The sequence below is a fragment of the Hemicordylus capensis genome, chromosome 4, assembly GCF_027244095.1.
Source record: "Hemicordylus capensis ecotype Gifberg chromosome 4, rHemCap1.1.pri, whole genome shotgun sequence".
NCBI classification, from domain to species: Eukaryota; Metazoa; Chordata; class Lepidosauria; order Squamata; family Cordylidae; genus Hemicordylus; species Hemicordylus capensis.
This window is the reverse complement of record NC_069660.1, coordinates 131,302,154-131,320,228: the sequence shown is the minus strand read 5'-3', so window position 1 is coordinate 131,320,228 and position 18,075 is coordinate 131,302,154. Positions and strand designations below refer to the sequence as shown.

The 18,075-nt window shown below is 42.4% G+C and overlaps 1 protein-coding gene across 7 annotated transcripts in view; it reads left to right on the top strand.

The window, feature by feature from the left end:
- CDC14A (cell division cycle 14A) overlaps positions 1-18,075 on the top strand; it is a 185,554-nt gene that overhangs the window by 85,479 nt on the left and 82,000 nt on the right. For 5 of the 7 annotated variants that reach the window (XR_008307409.1, XM_053251102.1, XM_053251106.1 and 2 more), the window contains exons 11-14: positions 107-266; positions 1,636-1,751; positions 9,808-9,855; positions 12,089-12,217. Coding sequence is in view for 6 of the 7 variants with exons in the window: in XM_053251102.1 (XP_053107077.1) it covers positions 107-266; positions 1,636-1,751; positions 9,808-9,855; positions 12,089-12,217 (453 nt within the window). In the remaining variant the exon portion in view is untranslated. Of the gene's footprint in view, positions 1-106; positions 267-1,635; positions 1,752-9,807; positions 9,856-12,088; positions 12,218-12,820; positions 13,143-15,485; positions 15,521-18,075 lie in introns of all 7 variants that reach the window. The other 2 variants (XM_053251101.1, XM_053251104.1) reach the window with 2 other exon arrangements.

Sequence of the window (18,075 nt, the reverse complement as noted above, 5' to 3'; positions counted from 1 at the left end):
GCACATACTATAGCAAGTATTTTTTAATGCAATCCAATAATTTTAGTTGAAGGTCATATTTTTACACACTTTAGTGTTGCTAATTTTTGTCTCCTGTAAATAACAGGAAGCAGGCATTGTTATGGATCCAAGGAGACATCTTCCGATCTAAACAGAAACCCAAGTCAATAGATGAAGACAGTGTGAACAAAGTTCTTTCTGGCTTGGATGAAATTTCCATTAGTGGGAGTTTGAATAAAGTAGAAAATTTGGAGAGATATGAGGAGGTAAACTTTCCCTTAAATTTCTACGTGGAAGTAGGACAAAATAGGAATTTTCAAAATATGTTTAGCATTTACACACCTATAAATTCAAAGTTTACACCCACACGCCCCCCCTCCCCGCCCCCACAGAGGCCCATCATTGACTGGATAGCGTCATTTCTCATAGATAGGAAAGTTGAGTAAATGAAATCCAGGAATCCCTCTAATATTGCGAGGGTAACGTTTGCTGAAACTGCATTATTGGAGTGCCTGACCTAACTCCCAAAATGAGGTTCGACTGTTGGCTCCTTAGCTAACAATCCACTCTCACAGTGAGAGTGGATGGACAGCCTGTGCTGGGAGAGTGGCTATTTAAACTTTCAACCCCCCCTGCGCATCAGCTGAGAAATGTGTCAACTTTAAATAGCCAGTCTCCCCAATTCTCAGCTGACATGCAGGAAAGTTTAAAGAAGTGGCACAAGGCAAGAATGGATGAAGCAGCCTGCTCCTCTTGCACAGCTTCTTTTAATTTCCCCACACACCAGCTGAGAAGCAGGGAGAACGGTACACCATTTTAGCTGGAGTAGAAAACTGCAAATAACCAAAACTACCCTCTGAATAAATGATTAGATATCTCACTTATTAAATATCTCCATTGTGATAAATGCTTACAGTGCAATCATTCTGGAGTAGAAAACAAATTTCACGATGGCTAACAAAACTACTCTGCTTTGCACCTCACTCTCTGGGAAATGGTGGCATGAGCTTGTAACAAGCTGCCAGCAAGTGGTAATGGCATAACATCCTATCGCAGAAGAGAGCATTCTTCTTCCTGGGTGTGATTCCCCCTGGATACCTAATTGGCCCCTGAGACTGTAGGGAAAGTTCAGGGTACATAAGAACAGCCCTGCTGGATCAGGCTCAGGGCCCATCTACAGCATCCTGTTTCGCACAGTGGCCCACCAGATGCCGCTGGAAGCCTACAGGCAGGAGTTGAAGGCATGCCCTCTCTCCTGCTGTTACTTCCCTGCAACTGGTATTCAGAGGCATCCTGCCTTTGAGGCTGGAGGTGGCCTAAAGCCCTCCAACTAGTAGCCGATGATAGACCTCTCCTCCATGAAGTTATCCAAACCCCTCTTAAAGCCATCCAGGTTGTTGGCAGTCACCACATCTTGTGGCATCTTGTGGTAGGGTAGGGGAGTTCAGTTGCTTATGTTGGTAGTTTCTGGCTCTAGGGTGGAAGTGGGAGATGCTTTTTATTCCAGCCCTGGCCAAACTTTTAAAAAGCTTGCCTCCCAGCCTGCTTGATGCAAAGGAGATTACCCCAGTGTTTGGATCATTGTCAAGTGAACAAACAGGAAGAAAATTCACAGGCAAATTTGGTCTTTTCCAGAAAGACATGGAAGATAATGGAGAAATGGAAATGAAGAATGGCATGACACAAGGAGACAAACTTCGTGCCTTAAAACTTCGGAGGCAGCCACGTTCAGCTACCACAGGAGCTCTTAGGTAATCCCATTCATATCTCTCTCCATAGTCAGCATGGCATGGTATTTCTTGTCATATGAAGTAGCATATGGCTTTCTATTAATATTTTCTAAAAAATTTCACCAAATCACCACTTGGGGTTGGCACAAACTTAGTTCTGTTTTTCTTCTTCTTCAGTGATACCTGTTGATGAATAAAATTTTATAAATGACATACATGTCAATTGATTTACTACTAGTTTCAACCATTTTTGATACTACTAAAAAAAAAAATCTTGCGATCTTAAGATATTCTTTTGCTTAGCATAAAACTACAGATTAATAAAATGTGTAATTTGACCCTGAGTGGTGGGTGTGGGTGTTTAATAGCAGTGCAGAGAGGGGTTCATATGAACTAGGACTGTGATGCACAGGAAGGGTATATTTAACTCTTTCCCTTGCATTTAGTTTTGACTAAAATTCCACCTCTGAAGTTGGCCTTTCCAGGGCTAAAAGCAGCATCAAGGCCATGTTTTCATCAGGACTGTGGCTCAAGAGGAAAGGGTTATGTATACCACAGACCAGATCGGGATCAGCACCCCTGCCTGTGCAGTTTAACTTTAAAAAAAAAAAAATCAGGGCAAAACGAAACATCATTTAACATGAAGGTAGCTTAGCCCTTAATATCTTGGAAAGCTGAAAGCTGTGTTAAGTCATACATTGTGTGCTGCTCAGCAGTGACCCCTGCTGTTGGAGTTTCAATCCTAATCTTAACTAATTGTATAAGTTTTTAAAATAGATCTTAGTTTACAGTAAGACTCTGGCTTTTATGATATCACCTTCAGATTGTCTTCGTAGACATGGGCTGTGTTCAGTAAAAATAGTTGTTATAGGTTCTCTGTTTTACTTTATCACATTTTATATTTTTATTTAATAGCTTTTCATAGTTATTCGACGTGGTCTCTGTCTTTTACACCAGTGGGCTATGTACCTGTGCAGGGACCTTGTCGGAACCTAACAAGCTCAATTCTCCTGCTTTGGGCGGGGACTCTGCCCCCAGCCGCTATATATGGCTACACCACTCCACACCCCTCAGTCTTCATCGTCCGCTTTTCAGTAGACATCATGGAATCTGCAGCTCAGCAATGAGTAGGAATATCTCTGTATCCTCTTGTTGTTTTTCTCCCTACTTCTTTCTCTTTACATCTTTATTTTTTCGCGCAGTAGCGTTTTTTTCTTGGCATTTTTATTTTAATGCCCCCCGCCCCCATCTCTGTGGCTCCGGTCCCAGCTGGGACAGAGCTTGGTGGCCGGCCGGCTTGCGGCGTTTACACTGGGCATGACGAACTTCAGGAAATGTATTTGTTGCAGATCTAAGGTTCCTTCCCCCGATATTCATACCGAGTGTCTTCTCTGCCTGGGGGAATCCCACATTGTCGAGACCTGTATTCATTGCCAGAGATTTACGAAACAGTCTTGAAAAAATAGGGCTTCTTGCCTGCACGCAGCCCTGTGGGACTTGGCTCTCCATTCGTCAGAGGCCTTATCGTTGAAACGGTCATTCAGGATGGCTTCTTTGGCGCAGTCAGAGCATTCGGACTCCAATCCTGTAGAGCTTGAACTCCCAGCCTCAGTACCAATTTCAATGCCTCCGTCTCCGACCCCTTGACGGTTTCGGCTCCATCGGCGCGTCCTATGCCTGTGATACCAGATCCTTCCCAGGCCTCTACGGTGCCAATACCAAAGAAAAAGAAGAAGCTGAAGTTGCCTCCGAGTTTGCCGGGGGGTGAACACCTTCCTCCTATTCCAAAGAAGAAGAAGCTCACACCAGTTCCTACTTCGGAGGCCCCACTGGTCAAGAAACTGAAGTTGACTTCGGGACAAGACCAAGTGTCCCATAGTCACCCTGCAGGGGTGTCGTCTCCTCCGATACCGAACTCTTCAGTCTCTGTTCGGCCTAGCTTGTCGCTGGCCGAGAGGTATCTTACCCTGACATCCGATCGTGCCCGCAGGACTCGATCCAGGACTCTTTAGAGCCTCCTGAGTCAGACAGTGAGCGCGAACCTGGCTCTCTGGGCTTAGATGCTGTTTCCCTGGGGTCTTCCCCTCTGGATATTCAATCGGACTCTAAGCCAATTTCTCTGTCAGAGGACCTTAAACAATACTCCGCATATGTGGCTTGCATGGCCTCTGATCTGGGCATGAGCCTTGGTATGCAGCTGAAAGGGGAATTGGACCACTTGTTCAATCTTATTGATGTGGAGACTAAGGTAGCGGCCACTCTGCCCCTTAACACTGCATTGTTGGGGGTCAAGCAAGGGCATTGGAAATAGCCAGTGACTCTCTCCCAACCCAACAGGTGCTTGGAGAACTTTTACAGGGTACAGCTGCAGGATGAGACAGCTTTCCTGAAGAATCATCCCACCCCTAACTCCATTGTGGTAGAGGCGTCTCTGTAGAAGACCAGAGGTCACAGTCATTCTGTGCCCAGTGATAAGGAGGGCAGGAAGTTGGACTCCTTTGGAAGGAGGCTTTACTCTACTTTGGCTCTCTACTTAAGGGTGGCTAATTACCAGGCCTACAACACCAGGTATAACCAGTTTTGTGGGAGAAGGTGGCCCCCTTTTTGGATCTCCTGCCACAGGACAAGCGTGACCTGGCTAAAGCCTTTCTCTGCAAAGTGGTACAGGTGGCGAAGCAGGAGTTCTACTCGGCTAGACACTCAGTAGAGTGCACAGCCGAAGTGATGGCTTTCAGGAGGCATGCCTGGCTGCGTTCATCTGGTCTGACTTATGAGGCCCGCACCAGGATCAAAGATTTTCCCTTTGAGGGTTCTAGCCTCTTTGCAGAGCAAATGGATGACACGCTACAGAACGTTCAGAAGCTGAGGAGTGCGGTGAAATCGATGTCCTACTCTTCCTCAGCCCCTAAGCCACAGAGGCCGTCCAGGTGATCTCCTTATCAACAGCCGAAAGCCCCTTCACAACAGCAATCTTCATCGGAGTGTTCCTTTCATGGCAACAAGTTCCAGTCTTGATACAAGTCCAGGCTCCAGCCTAGTAAGCTGGCCTTTCAGAAACCGCGTCTGAACACTTTTCAGAAGAAACAATGACTGTGGGCCCTTTCGGACCCGGCTGGCTCCATTTGTGGTGAATTGGGACAGGGTGACTGCAGATCAGTGGGTCCTCGCAGTCATACGTATGGGCTACGCTCTCGAGTTCTGCAGGACGCTACCCGTATCTGGGGTCGTGACTACTCTGTTTACTCTGGATTTGGACGAAAAGGTCTCTGCTCTGCTCTCAAAGGATGCGATAGAAAGCGTTGCAAACACAGAGAACCCTGGTTTTGATTCCTGGTACTTTGTTGTTCTGAAACTGGTCAGCATCCTATACTGGACCTCAGGGCCCTGAACATGCACCTGGTATACAGGCATTTCCGAATGTTGTCGATACCGACTATACTAGTCCTCTTAGAAAGAGACATGTGGATGCTCTCCCTAGACCTGAAAGACACATATTATCACGTCTCAGTATGCCCTCAGTATCTATGCTTCCTGCGTTTCCAGATAGGAGGTATCCCTGACCAGTTCAAGGCCTTGCCGTTTGGTCTCAAGACGGCACCGAGGGTTTTTACAAAATGCTTGGCCCCAGTGGTGGCTTTTCTGCAGGGATGCAGATCCTGCCCTATGTAGACGATTGGCTCATCCTGGCGAGTTGCAGACAGGCTGCCCTGGAGGCTCTTGGATTGGTCATAAATACCCTGAAGAATCTGGGATTCTAGATCAGTTTCGAGAAATCCCAGCTGGAACTGACCCGCAGGATACAATTTATAGGGCTGATCTTCGATACCGGCTTAGAGGAGATCTTCCTCCTGGAAGCCCACATAAGAACACTTGTGAGGCTGGCCTCCATTTTTCTGGCCGGAGGTCCGCAGACCATGCACTCAGTGCAGCGCCTGTTGGGACATATGGTTGCAACCGTGTAAGTGGCCAGAAAGCCATCCATGTGAAAGTCCTGTGAGCATAAGTGGACCTGCTTCTATTCTTTTGCTTCTCTGCATGGGTTTAATGTGTTTAACCTGTCTGTACAAGATATTTGTACCTATTTGCTACCCCTGAAAGAGTCTGGTCTGAAGCTCTCATTTCTCAGGGTACATCTGGCTGCCATTGTGGCGCATTAGCCAGCATCCCGAGTTTCATGGTTTAAGGACCCATTAGTTAAAAGTTTCCTGAAAGATTTGTCCCAAGTTTTTCCGGATGACCCTGTTAGGTCACCAGCCTGGGACCTGTCTGTGGTTTGCGCCGGATTGTTACAACCTCCCTTTGAGCCTTCGGCCTCAACTGACCCCCGTCTTCTGAGCTGGAAGGTTGCCTTCCTGGTGGCCATCACATCCGCTAGAAGGGTGAGTGAATTGCGGGCCCTGAGGGTTGATCCACCATACCTTCAATTTCACAAGGAAAAGGTGGTACTCTGGCCAGATGTCCAATTCCTTCCAAAGGTGGTTTCCATGTTCCATCGTTCCTTGCTACTCACTTTGCCTGTGTTTTTCCAGAACGCTTCTTCTGATGCAGAGCGCAGGTTACATTGTTTGGACGTTAGGGCATTATCCTTCTATGTCCAGAGGTCTGCTGAATGGAGGGAAACGTCTTCTCTGTTTGTTCTATTTGATGGACCACGTAAAGGTCTACAAGTTTCTGCTCAGTCCATGTCTAGGTAGATAGTTTCAACAATTGAACTTTGCTATAAATTAGCTCATAAACAGTTGCCTGAGACTATTAAGGCTCATTTGGTTAGGTCCATGGCGGCCTCTGTTGCCTTTGATAATGCGATCCCTTTGGACGCTATCTGTCAGGCAGCTACTTGGGCTTCGCCTCACTCCTTTATCCGTCATTATGCTATTGACGCCACGGCACGGAATGATGCTATGTTCGGCAGGAGTGTCCTGCACTCTATTTTCAGTTGATGTACTTGTTTCTGAAATAAATACTTCTAGAAGATTACATATTGCTTCTGTTTCTTCCCTCCTCCTTGGGTGCTAGCTTGTTATGCACCCATTGGTGTAAAAGACAGAGACCACATCGAAGTACTAAAAGTTGCTTACCTGTGATTCTTCTAGTGGTCATTTGTCCTTTCACACACCCTCCCGTCCTCCCGGCTGGGTCTACTGAAGCCAGACTCCGAAACTGAGGGGATGCGGAGCGACACAGCCGTATATAGCAGCTGGGGGCGGGGACATAGAAGGATAATGCCCTAATGTCCAAACAGTGTAACCTGCACTCTGCATCAGAAGAAGTGTTCTGGAAGTGTTCCGCCCAAAGCACAAGAATTGAGCTTGTTAGGTTCTGACAATGTCTCTGCGCAGGCACATAGCCCATTAGTGTAAAAGGACAGATGACCACTAGAAGAACCAAAGTTACAGGTAAGCAACCTGTAGTTCTTAGTTTTATAGCAATACAAGAACAGCCCTGCTGGATCAGGCCCAAGGCCCATCTAGTCCAGCATCCTGTTTCACACAGTGGCCCACCACTAGATGCCACTGGAAACCTACAGGTAGGAGTTGAAGGCATGCCATCTATCCTGCTATTACTCCCCTGCAATTGGTACTCAGAGGCATCCAGCCTTTGAGGCTGGAAGTGGCCTTTAGCCCTTTGACTATTATTATTATTGTTATTATTATTTACATTTTATATCCCGTTCTTCCTCCAAGGAGCCCAAAGCGGTGTACTACATACTTAAGTTTCCCTCACAACAACCCTGTAATGTAGGTTAGGCTGAGAGTAGCCGTTGATAGATCTCTCCTCCATGAAGTTATCCAAACCCCTCTTAAAGCCATCCAGGTTGTTGGCTGTCACCACATCTTGTGGCCGAGAATTCCACAAGCTGATTATGCGTTGTGCTGGTCCTAAATTTCCTGGCAATCAGTTTCATGGGATGACCCCTGGTTCTAGTGTTATGTGAGAGGGAGAAGAATTTCTCTCTATCCACTTTCTCCACACCATACATGATTTTACAGACCTTGATCATGTCACCCCACAGTCTTTCCCCCCTAAACTAAATAGCCCCAGGTGTACTACATACATGTCTTGCCTCATAAGGAAGGTGTTCTAGGCCCCTGATCATCTTGGTTGCCCTCTTCTGCACCTTTTCCAGTTCTACAATATCCTTCTTAAGATATGGTGACCAAAGCTGTACACAGTACTCCAAGTGTGGCCGCACCATAGTTTTGTATAAGGGCATTATAATATTAGCTGTTTTATTTTCAGTCCCCTTCCTGATGATTCCAAGCATGGAATTGGCCTTTTCCACAGCTGCCACGCATTGAGTTGACACTTTCAACGAGCTGTCCACCACAACCCCAAGATCCTTCTCCTGGTCAGTCACCGACAGCTCAGATCCCATCAATGTATACTTGAAGTTGGGGTTTTTTGTCCCAATGTGCATCACTTTACACTTGCCAACATTGAACTGCATTTGCTATTTTGTTGCCCACTCACCCAGTTTGGAGAAATCCTTTTGGAGCTCCTCACAATCTGTTTTGGATTTCACTACCTGAAATAGTTTGGTATCATCTGAAAATGTGGCCCCCTCGCTGCTTACCCTTACTTCTAGATCATTTATGAATAAGTTAAAAAGGACCGGTCCCAGTACAGATCCCTGGGGGACCCCACTTCTTTCTTCCCTCCATTATGAAAACTCTCCATTTATCCCTACCCTCTGTTTCCTGTGCTTCGACCAGTTAGCAATCCACACATGTACTTGTCCCCTTATCCCATGACTGCTAAGTTTTCTCAGGAGTCTTTGATGAGGAACTTTGTTGAATATGATGTTGGTATACTATAGACACTGTCTTCACTGCCCTCATAAGCATTGACTGCTTTTAAACTATAATTTTAATCTTTTGCTTCTGATGATAGTTTTATGTTTGCCTTATGCTGGTCATAGGTCATAATAAAGGTAATAATAAAGATATTGATTGATTGCTTAACCCTTAGTGTCTTGGAAAGCTGTGTTGTTTAGTTAATAAATTGTGTGCTGCTCAACAGTGACCCCTGTTGTCAGAGTTGCTATGGATGTGCACGAACTGGTCCGAAGGCCATGCAAGAGGCCTTTGAACCGGTTCATGCTGGTGCCGGTTCAAAGTTTGACCCCGGCGGGGTGTGTGTGTGTGTGTCTCCCTTTAAGGGTGTGGAGAGGGGTTGCACTTACCCCTCCCACCGCTTTCCCTCTGCCGGCACTCCGTTTTTAAAAAAGGTTTTCTGGGCAGCAGCATTCCTCCTTGCTGCTCCTGCCCCCTTGTTGCCCGGAAATACCAGAAGTACGGGCTGTGCATGGGCCCGCTGCCACACGCGCGCTGCACACATCGTACATTGTGTGCACACGTTGCGTGTGTGACGTGCGCACACAACGTGCGGTGGGCGCGTGTGGTGGCGGGTGCATGCGCTGCCGGTACTTCCGGTATATCTGGGCAACAATGGGGGCAGGGGTGGCAGGGAGGAACAGTGCCACTCCAAAAACATTTTTTAAAAGTGGAGCGCCGGTGGTGGGAAAGCGGCGGGAGGGGTAAGTGCTTAAAGGGAGACCCCCGCCAGCATCGAACCATGCCTCTGCGCTTCCATGCACATCACTATGAGTTGCTGGAAGTATAAGATAAATTACATCTAGCATTGTTGTTTAATGGAAGTGGAATGGGTATCTCATTTAAATTTGATGTGGTAGAGCTTTTCCCCTTCCAAAATAAATAGTCAGCTGCTCCAGACACTTTTAATTATGGGGTCTCCATTATTCCAAAGAGATGCATTGAGCCAGCACCCTCCTGATCTTTGGGCACATGGTAGAGACTTTCCTTTCTAGAGGAGCATTTCCTGACTGATCTGGCTGACATACTAGTATTTTAATTGCTATTTTATCAGTTGTGAGGTGATGCAGTTGGTCGTAGTTGTGGGAGCTGGTTCTTAAAAACAACAAATGGATTATGGTATTTGGTAATCTACTCTGAGGAGTTTGGGTGCATTGTTTGATAGAAATTCAATAAAAATGAATAAGAAATCCCATGCCTTCAAAGCCTGATACTTTTGATGCAGAGTGCTTTTGACTTTCTAGGTTAGAAGATATGAAACTGCACACCAGATCCATGTCCCAGCCTTTCAGGTACATGTAGTTTATGGTGAAGTGACTTGTGTTATACTTCTATCTTTAGCCTCTTAAATTTACAATATTGTAATAACTCTCCTGCTGTAGTTGAGTGACTTTGCTAGAGCTGCTTTGCATGTTGCACATATTGTTCAGAGAACTACTCTTAGAAGGCTCTTGGTTCTATGATGTGTAGCTGTGTCTGCCTGCAAGCTTGGCATGGCTGTGCCGAATGTCAGGAGCAGCTTAGCATACCTATGTCTCCCTTGCAAAGATGTGCATAGAAATCCTTTGTGGTATTAAACTGTCAATCACTGGAAGTGACTTTGAGGAGCACTCCAGTGGACAAGCATTGTAATTTGGAAAACTTCCCTGAGTTTGCTTCTTAATGGCTTTAGATGAAATCCCCTGCTTAGTTTAATTGTGTTCATAATTCCAAGTCAAGTTGAGAATGAGGGGTTGCATTTCCATGGGTACACTCCACTTGAACTGAGTGAAGAACGCTTTACAGTTTGCAATGTATTTATTTATTCTTTATTAAATATTTGTACCCTGCCTTTTAGTTTGACAAAATTGCAGGTGACTAATTTTCTCATTAAAACATAAATATACATTAAAATAAAACAAAATATGCCATATATATTAGCAGAAACGGAACAGAGCCCCAAAGCTATAACATCAGCCACACATAGCTGCCAGATATATTCAAACTGTACTCTTAGTGTCAAAGAAAGACTCGATTCTGTTAAGCAAAATGGAAGCACTTTTTCACGCTTGCCAGGACTCTTCATCTGAGTGTAGTACATACTTGAATATATTAATATATTAATAATGCAATAATGCAATACTTGCTCTCCTTAAAGGAGTCCAGCCACAGTTTGTCATTGCTTAGGGGACCTTTTAGCCACTGTAGTTTTTGGTGGGCCTTGTCATTCTAGCAACTCTGTTTTTATACTTCCCTTAAACACTTCTTTAAGGGAGTTATGAGATTGTACCCAGCGGCACCTAAAGCAGTTTCCATTCTTGGATCTACCATAAATTTTGACTCAATGGGAAAATGTTTGAACTGCAGCCCATGTGTGACCTATGTTTGCTATCCTTAACGGTGGATTTTCTTGTGGCTATAACTTCAGGTCGAAGAGTGAGTTTAGAGAATTACATTTTGATTCTCCCCACTTCCTTGTTTTCACAGGGATAAGGTTGTATTGTGAACATCTCCCCCCTCTTTTTTTCTTTTTTTGGCTGTAGGTGGTTTAGTTTCATACTTCACAAGACATTTGCTTAGTGTTTTGCCCTTCATCTCAAGCAGCAACAACATTAGACACACTGGGTATCAGACAGGCCTCATTTGTTCTGCATACATAGAACCCCTTTCCTACCTAAATATACTTCTTTGCTGAGCTGACCCTATAAAGGTCTTCAGGTTTCCTTTCAACATTTATCAGAAAGGACTTCTTCTACCATTAACTTTTACTTTCAAAGTGAGGGATCAGCCCTGGGATCAGCTTGAAATGATCAGTGAGGGATCAGCTTGAAATGTTTTTAACTTGTGCAAGAAATTCCCATTCATCTAAACTTTCTAATCCTTAAATATTTAAGCTGGAATCCAAAAGGCCATGTACAGTCATCCATGCCTACACAAGAGTTTTTCAGCCCTGCCTCCTTTTTTGCAGTCCTTTGGAAAAACTACCCCCAGAGGTTAAAACACAAAGGCCTTCTGCTGGTAGGCAAAATTGCAACCTCTGTTTCCTACTTCTACAAGGGTTTCTTGTGCACAGGCCTCTTTGGATCCTGATCATAGAAAGCACATTAGTTTCAGTGTTCATTATGCAGAAGGAGCAGTTGATGAGTACACATGGAGGGATACACAGCAAATGGTTTGAGATTGCAAAATAATAATAAATAAATAAATAAATCAAGCAAAACATAGTCCTGACTAATTTTAAGCACTGAGACTGGGGTTGCAAAAACATGAATTCACCTAAGAATCAGAATTCCATTATTACAGTCCAAGACCAAACAGCACATGACAGGAGTTCCAGCATTCAGAGTTCCAAATGTTCAAATAATAATATTGCTATACTCTACTAACCTGGTATGGGTATTAATATCTAATGGGTATTAAGCTTCCAACTCAGAAACGGTAGGCTTTCAATATTTAAAACTCTGCCATTTCCAATTTTATATCTCATGAAAACAAGATCAACAGCACAGTCTTGCAGTTACTTAAAATTGTTTTGAAATTTTTCAGATTGAATACTGCAAGTATGTCACAAGGATCGATATCTCCTTTGAAGTCCTCCAAAGTGATGGCTGCTGTGTCACCTGCAGCAAAGAGGATCAGCAGGCATTCTTCATCTTCGAGCTCAAGTTTAAAAAGGTATGTCTAGTCTGTGTGGCTTTTCCTTTGGAGAGGGAGATAGATGGTATAATGTGTAATTTTGAGGTATAATTGATTGAGATGGTGTTTCATACATCTGCATTTGGGTCTTTGTGAGTAAGAGTACCACTCCGAACTTATCCTTCTATATTTAACCTATCCTCTTTGAACATCTGATTATGGAAAATCAGTACGATAGTCTGAAACAAGTGGCCCTGGACATCACGGCTGGGATCTTGGGGACCATGTGTTAAAAGATCCACATGTATACTCAGGATTTTCCACAGTTTTCCCCTCACAAGCAGCTTTCAGCTCCTTAGACAAGTTCCAAGGTCCATACTCTTAGGAAATCACATCATGTATTGACTCAAACATTACAACTGTTTCATTGTGGAATCATTCCTTCCCTTAAAGCTTTTCCAATGGTTGCCTCATTTTGCATTATTTCACAGAGAGAGTGAAGTTGTATATTGCCATCATTTAATTTTATGACAAAGGTTCTTTGTTCTTTCCCCAAGTGTCTCTTAAAATGTGTCTTGCATTAATCATCACATGTATGTACATTTTATGTGTGTTTTTACCCCACGTGTGTTTTCCATTCAGCATTTCCATAAACTCCAGGCTAGCCAGTTCTCTAGGGAACCTGTATGCTGCTTCTGATGATGCTGAGAGCAAACTGACATCATCGTCCTCTAGGACAGGTTATTCTGTAAACCAAATCTCCAATTTGAATGGCAGTGCACAGCTGCCTGCCAGAAATTACCATGAGCTGAACAACAACCTTTACAACAGGAATGGCCGTAGTGCTACCAACATCAACAGCTATGCCAATTCTCCCAGCGTCCTGACAGACGGATACAGCACCTACAGATCCTTTTCGGGGCTTGTTGCTTCTCCAGCAAGATACCTGAGCCGTTCAATTCCTGTAAGTTCATAGCCACAGCAGCCCTCGCAAGGACGTGACAGAATATTTCTTCTTCAGCTAGAGCTCCCTCAGAAGAGCTTCTAGTAATTCTAGACCTCCTTTTCTGGTCTCTTCTGTCTAAAAAACACTCTTTCTATGCAAACTATCTTTGCTTTTTTGTTTATTTCTTCTTGCAAAAGCAACCAGCTACTCTTGCTTCTGCTTCTTTAATGCTGCTCTTGAAAGGCATATTCAAAACAAATAATTCATTATTTCTAACATCTTATCTTCATTAGTCTGTGCATTTCAAATCATTCACAATAAAATGCAATTTAGGATTTTCCTAGTTAGTGTAAACAAGTATAAACAGGCTATAACAGCATCACTGCCACCAAAAAAAAAATCTGTTAAATTTGTTTAAAAAAAAAAAAAAAAGAGCAGAACTCAAATGCAAAGCTAAATGGAGTTAAGAGGAAATCCTTCACCTATTCTATAGCCCAGCCTCCTAACCTCCTAAGGCTCTACGGCCATACAGGCATGCTTTCCTTGGCAAGATTAGAAATGCTGCACTGGCTACAGTATCTCAAGCCACAGTCTGCACCCTTGGCTGCTCAGAATTAATCTGCCATTGTTGGGGGCAAGGGGAACTAATCCTAGTATGGGGGCATCACACACAGCATCTTGTTCCACTCTTACACAGAACACTTCAAAAACTTTCTCCTCCTGATATAGTTATTATATGGGTTCTAATATCAAACGGATCCCAGGAGTTTATTTTAAAATGAGTTGATGGCAGCTGCTATTTTAAAGAAATATTCTTGCTTTCCTGACTTACAAAGTGTTCTTACAGTAGATGTGTAAAATGTTAACTGTTTTAAAGAGAGAATTTGTAGAGGATCTGCTTCAGGGAGGACCTCTGTTTTACCAGTGCATGTCTGTGATTTGCTTCTGTAGGTTGCAAATATCTTAAGAGACACATTGGGGCATTTCACTACAGGAGAAGCTGAGATCAACCATCTGAGTGTTTGGGAAAATAGAAGTAATACATGCAATTTCAGTTATTCCTCCAAGCATGAATGAATTCGGACAACCAATTTCTCTTTCATGTGATATCCCTGAACTATGGAGCCCCAAAAGATAATTTTTATTATGTTTTATGCCACTCTTCAAGTAAAACTTCTCAAGTAACATAATCAAACATGGTTAATGCTTTTATAAAACTCTTATCAGGTCAAAACCATGATAACCCAGTTAAGTAGCTACATCCCAGTTTCCTATGAATCCATTTGCATCCTCCCTCCAAGTTACTACAGACTGAGGAAAAGGGATTGTATGAATCCCTCTCTGTGTGTGGAATGAGCTGTGGCCTGAACTGAACATCTTCTTACTTGAACTAAAAGATGAATGGTTATTAATATGTACATTTGATTTTAAATAATAGCTTTTACTTTGCTCAGAATAATCTCTATTTAATATGTCAGTAGCTTATGTAGCTGGAGATACTTTAGTAGGCTTGCCATTTTTTGACCAGAATCCTCAGAACTCCTTACAACATACATAAAATTCACTAGAATCATAAATTACCTTACACTAAAACAACAACAATAATAAAACCCTCCATCAGGAGGAGCTGTTGTCTGGTCTATTTTAACTACCTCTTTCTCCTGGGTCCTCCCTCAAAGGACAGTTGGTCTTTTGTAATATATCGTATCTGTAATAATCCTTATCTTGACTTGTAGTACACAGTATACATAGGTTTATTATACATTTCTTGTAAGGGAATTTGCATGCATATATTCTGACTTTAGGTAATAACAAGCTTCATATTTGTAGTATCAGCAGTCATATGACATACACTTAGGTTGATATAGTATTAGAGAATAGAGTTCAGGAAAGCTGAAAACTGATATACTATATTATATAAAATATATTATATATCAATATAGCTATAAATGCCAAGGGTCATGATCATTGCCATAATTCTGATTAATTCATCTAGACATGTAAATACCAAAGTTTATTGCTGGGGCCAGGGGAAGTGTAGGTGCAAACAAATGACTACATACAGACTGCACCCTCTGTTACTCTTGTCCTCCAAAATAAAATGAGTGTAGCTGTTCTTTAGGAAGAATTCTGGGAAAAATTCAAAAGTATATTGAAATAGAAGTAGAAGGTTCTTTATCATAACTATGCAAGATGAGCATTTTGCCATCCCAAACAAGAAAAATCTGTCCCTTTATTTCCCGATTTATTCATGCATTTTGTTCTATGTATGCATGTTTGATTCTTGATGTGTGCATATTTTCCCCCCAACACTTGATATGTTGCCATGGTTTTTTATTTTTTTCTGTCTTTAAATGACAGAAAAAGTTCCGATGTTGAGACCTGCAGCACTGATGGTACGTAAGTGTCAGTTGAGAGATCTTCTATAGCTGCTTACTCAAATGGTCAAAATGTTTTATATTTAAAAGTAATGTGTGACAAATCACCAAATAAAACAAAAGTGTTGCCTACTCTTCCATATGAATATGACATTTCTATGTAAAGGTAGTGAGGTTCAAGTTAATTGAAAGTTTAGATTGTTTAAACTGGTTCACACATGCAAACCCCACTCATTTTCTTCACATGATGGTTTACGTGGCAACATAGTCAGGTGGGGAACAGTAAGAATAGTTTGGAGAGCCACTTCCACAGTTTCCTAGCTGCTGTGATCACCACTGAACGATGTGGTATGTGGAAACACAGTGTTTCACTGCATAGCTGTAAATGCGCAAATATGATCAAGTGGAGAAAACAATTGGGGCTTGCATAGTAAACCATCCCTGTAGGGGATTTTACTGTTAAGTTTGACTCAGTAAGAACAAGTTCCAGTCAAACTACAGAGAATGTAACTGCTCTGCTTAATTATAAAAAGGCAATATTGATAGAAGTATGGCTCAAAGTACACTGGTGATAGAAGTAGGAAAGCAATGAGGTGCCACGAATTTTGGTTTAGACTTGCAGTTGAGGCTATGCTGCAGTAGATGTCATGCCATTGTAAACATTTCCTCCTTGCGGGCTGGAGAAAAGCTTTTCAACTGAATGCAGTCTTCTAGTGTTGCATGTCTTAGCTGGTGTGTGGATGTGAAGGATTTCTTCTAGCTCCCATTGACTCACTGCCAAGTAAGTGTGATTCAGCTTTAGGTCTACTATCAGAGGTATTGTATATATTGGATTTGATTTCATTGTATCAGCTACAAGAATGAACAGGACTTCAAAAGTTGTAATTGAAATAGATTTTTTTTTTTTGTAATAAGACAAAGTATATGTTTGGAGGGCTCTTCAGTACAAGTACTAGTTAAACAGATATAAACTATGGAATAGGGTTATCATGGCTTGCTTTTAACTCTACTAACTTTCCTCCTCAACTGCTTACATTAACTGTACATATTCATTTGCACTTCTTCTTCCTCTTTGGAAAATGTCTATCTAAAGTATTTCAGTATAGTATGAAATGTGCTGCTGTCTGATTCATTCCACACAAATTAACCATACTTTGCTCACTTTCTGAACGGAATCTGTACTAGAGTACTTTTCATTGTTGAAGCTAAATTGAATGCAATTAAGCTAGAATATCTGCAATTGCAACTTAATGTCATTGAGATGAGTTCTAGTGATGGTTAGGACTGTGTTCTTTTGTTTTAAAGCACTTAATACAAAAAGCAGCTAGGATTCTTAATTAGTAATGATTATTAAAGTGTGACAAATCATAGAACAGCCAATTTTTCTTTGAACAATTGTCAGCTACAAAAAAAAATCTGTTTTTCAATAAGGCTATCCTGATATTCACTTCCTCGCAGTTTTAAGCTGTATTTTTAAATGTATTATGACACAGAAGGTTTTGCTGCAGTAATTGACAAACTCTATATTGGGGGCACAGTGGTGAGCCATGTGGGAACATAAGTATGCTACAAAAAATTCAAATCTTTTTTTTTTTTACAAAATACCCACACCCAGAGGGTTAGCAGAGTGCTGCTGCTTCAATAGTTGCCCAGTCTTAATTTTAAAAAACCTCCCATGAACCTGAAGTAGTCTCCCAAACAGCCTCCTCTGGTAACATGTCTCAGCACTGTGTACAATTAGAGCATTTCTGATAGAATGAGATGCAGCAGGAAATTCTCACTGTTTCACACTGTAAACATAAACTTTTCTTTGTTGCAAGAGTGAAGTAAGAGTGAAGACTTGCTAGATCAGACCAAAGGCCCTTCTAGCATCTTGCTTCCCCACAGTGGCCAATCAGTTGCCTCAGGGGAAGTTCGCAAGAAGAGCCTGCAGACAATAGCCCTCTCCCACTGTTGCTCAGTTCACTGGTACTCAGAGATGTATGTTCTCTGAACCTGGAGGTTCTGTATAAGTTGCCATGACAAATAATAGGTTATAGTCTTAGCTGCTGTGCATTTGTCTAGTTCCTGTTTAAAGCCATCTGAATTATTGGCTTTCACCACATCTTGAGGCAACAATTTCTATAAATATTGAATTGGCTCCAAACACACAACTGTACTCGCAGAAACTCCTTCTGTGAAGGGAGGGAGAGTTGTGCACAAGCAAAGAGCCCTTCCATGAACACAGCTCTCCTAACATACCTGGAAGGAGCTTTTCCGTGCTGTGTGAAGAAGTACTTTCTGCTGTCTGTCCTAGATCTCTTGCCAGTCGGTTTTACTGGATAATCCTGAGTTTGAGTGTCCCCATCATTTTTCTCTAAAAAATTTAAGCCTATGGGAGGGGAGAAGTGTACGGTTGCTGTTGGAAGTTTGAGAAACACAACTTTTCTGCTTCTGTGTTTTTTATTTTTATATTTATATTTTTATTTATATATATAGAGAGAGAGAGAGACACACACACACACACACACACATATATATATATATATATATATAAATAAAAATTTGTTGTTATTGAGCCATACTCAGTCTTG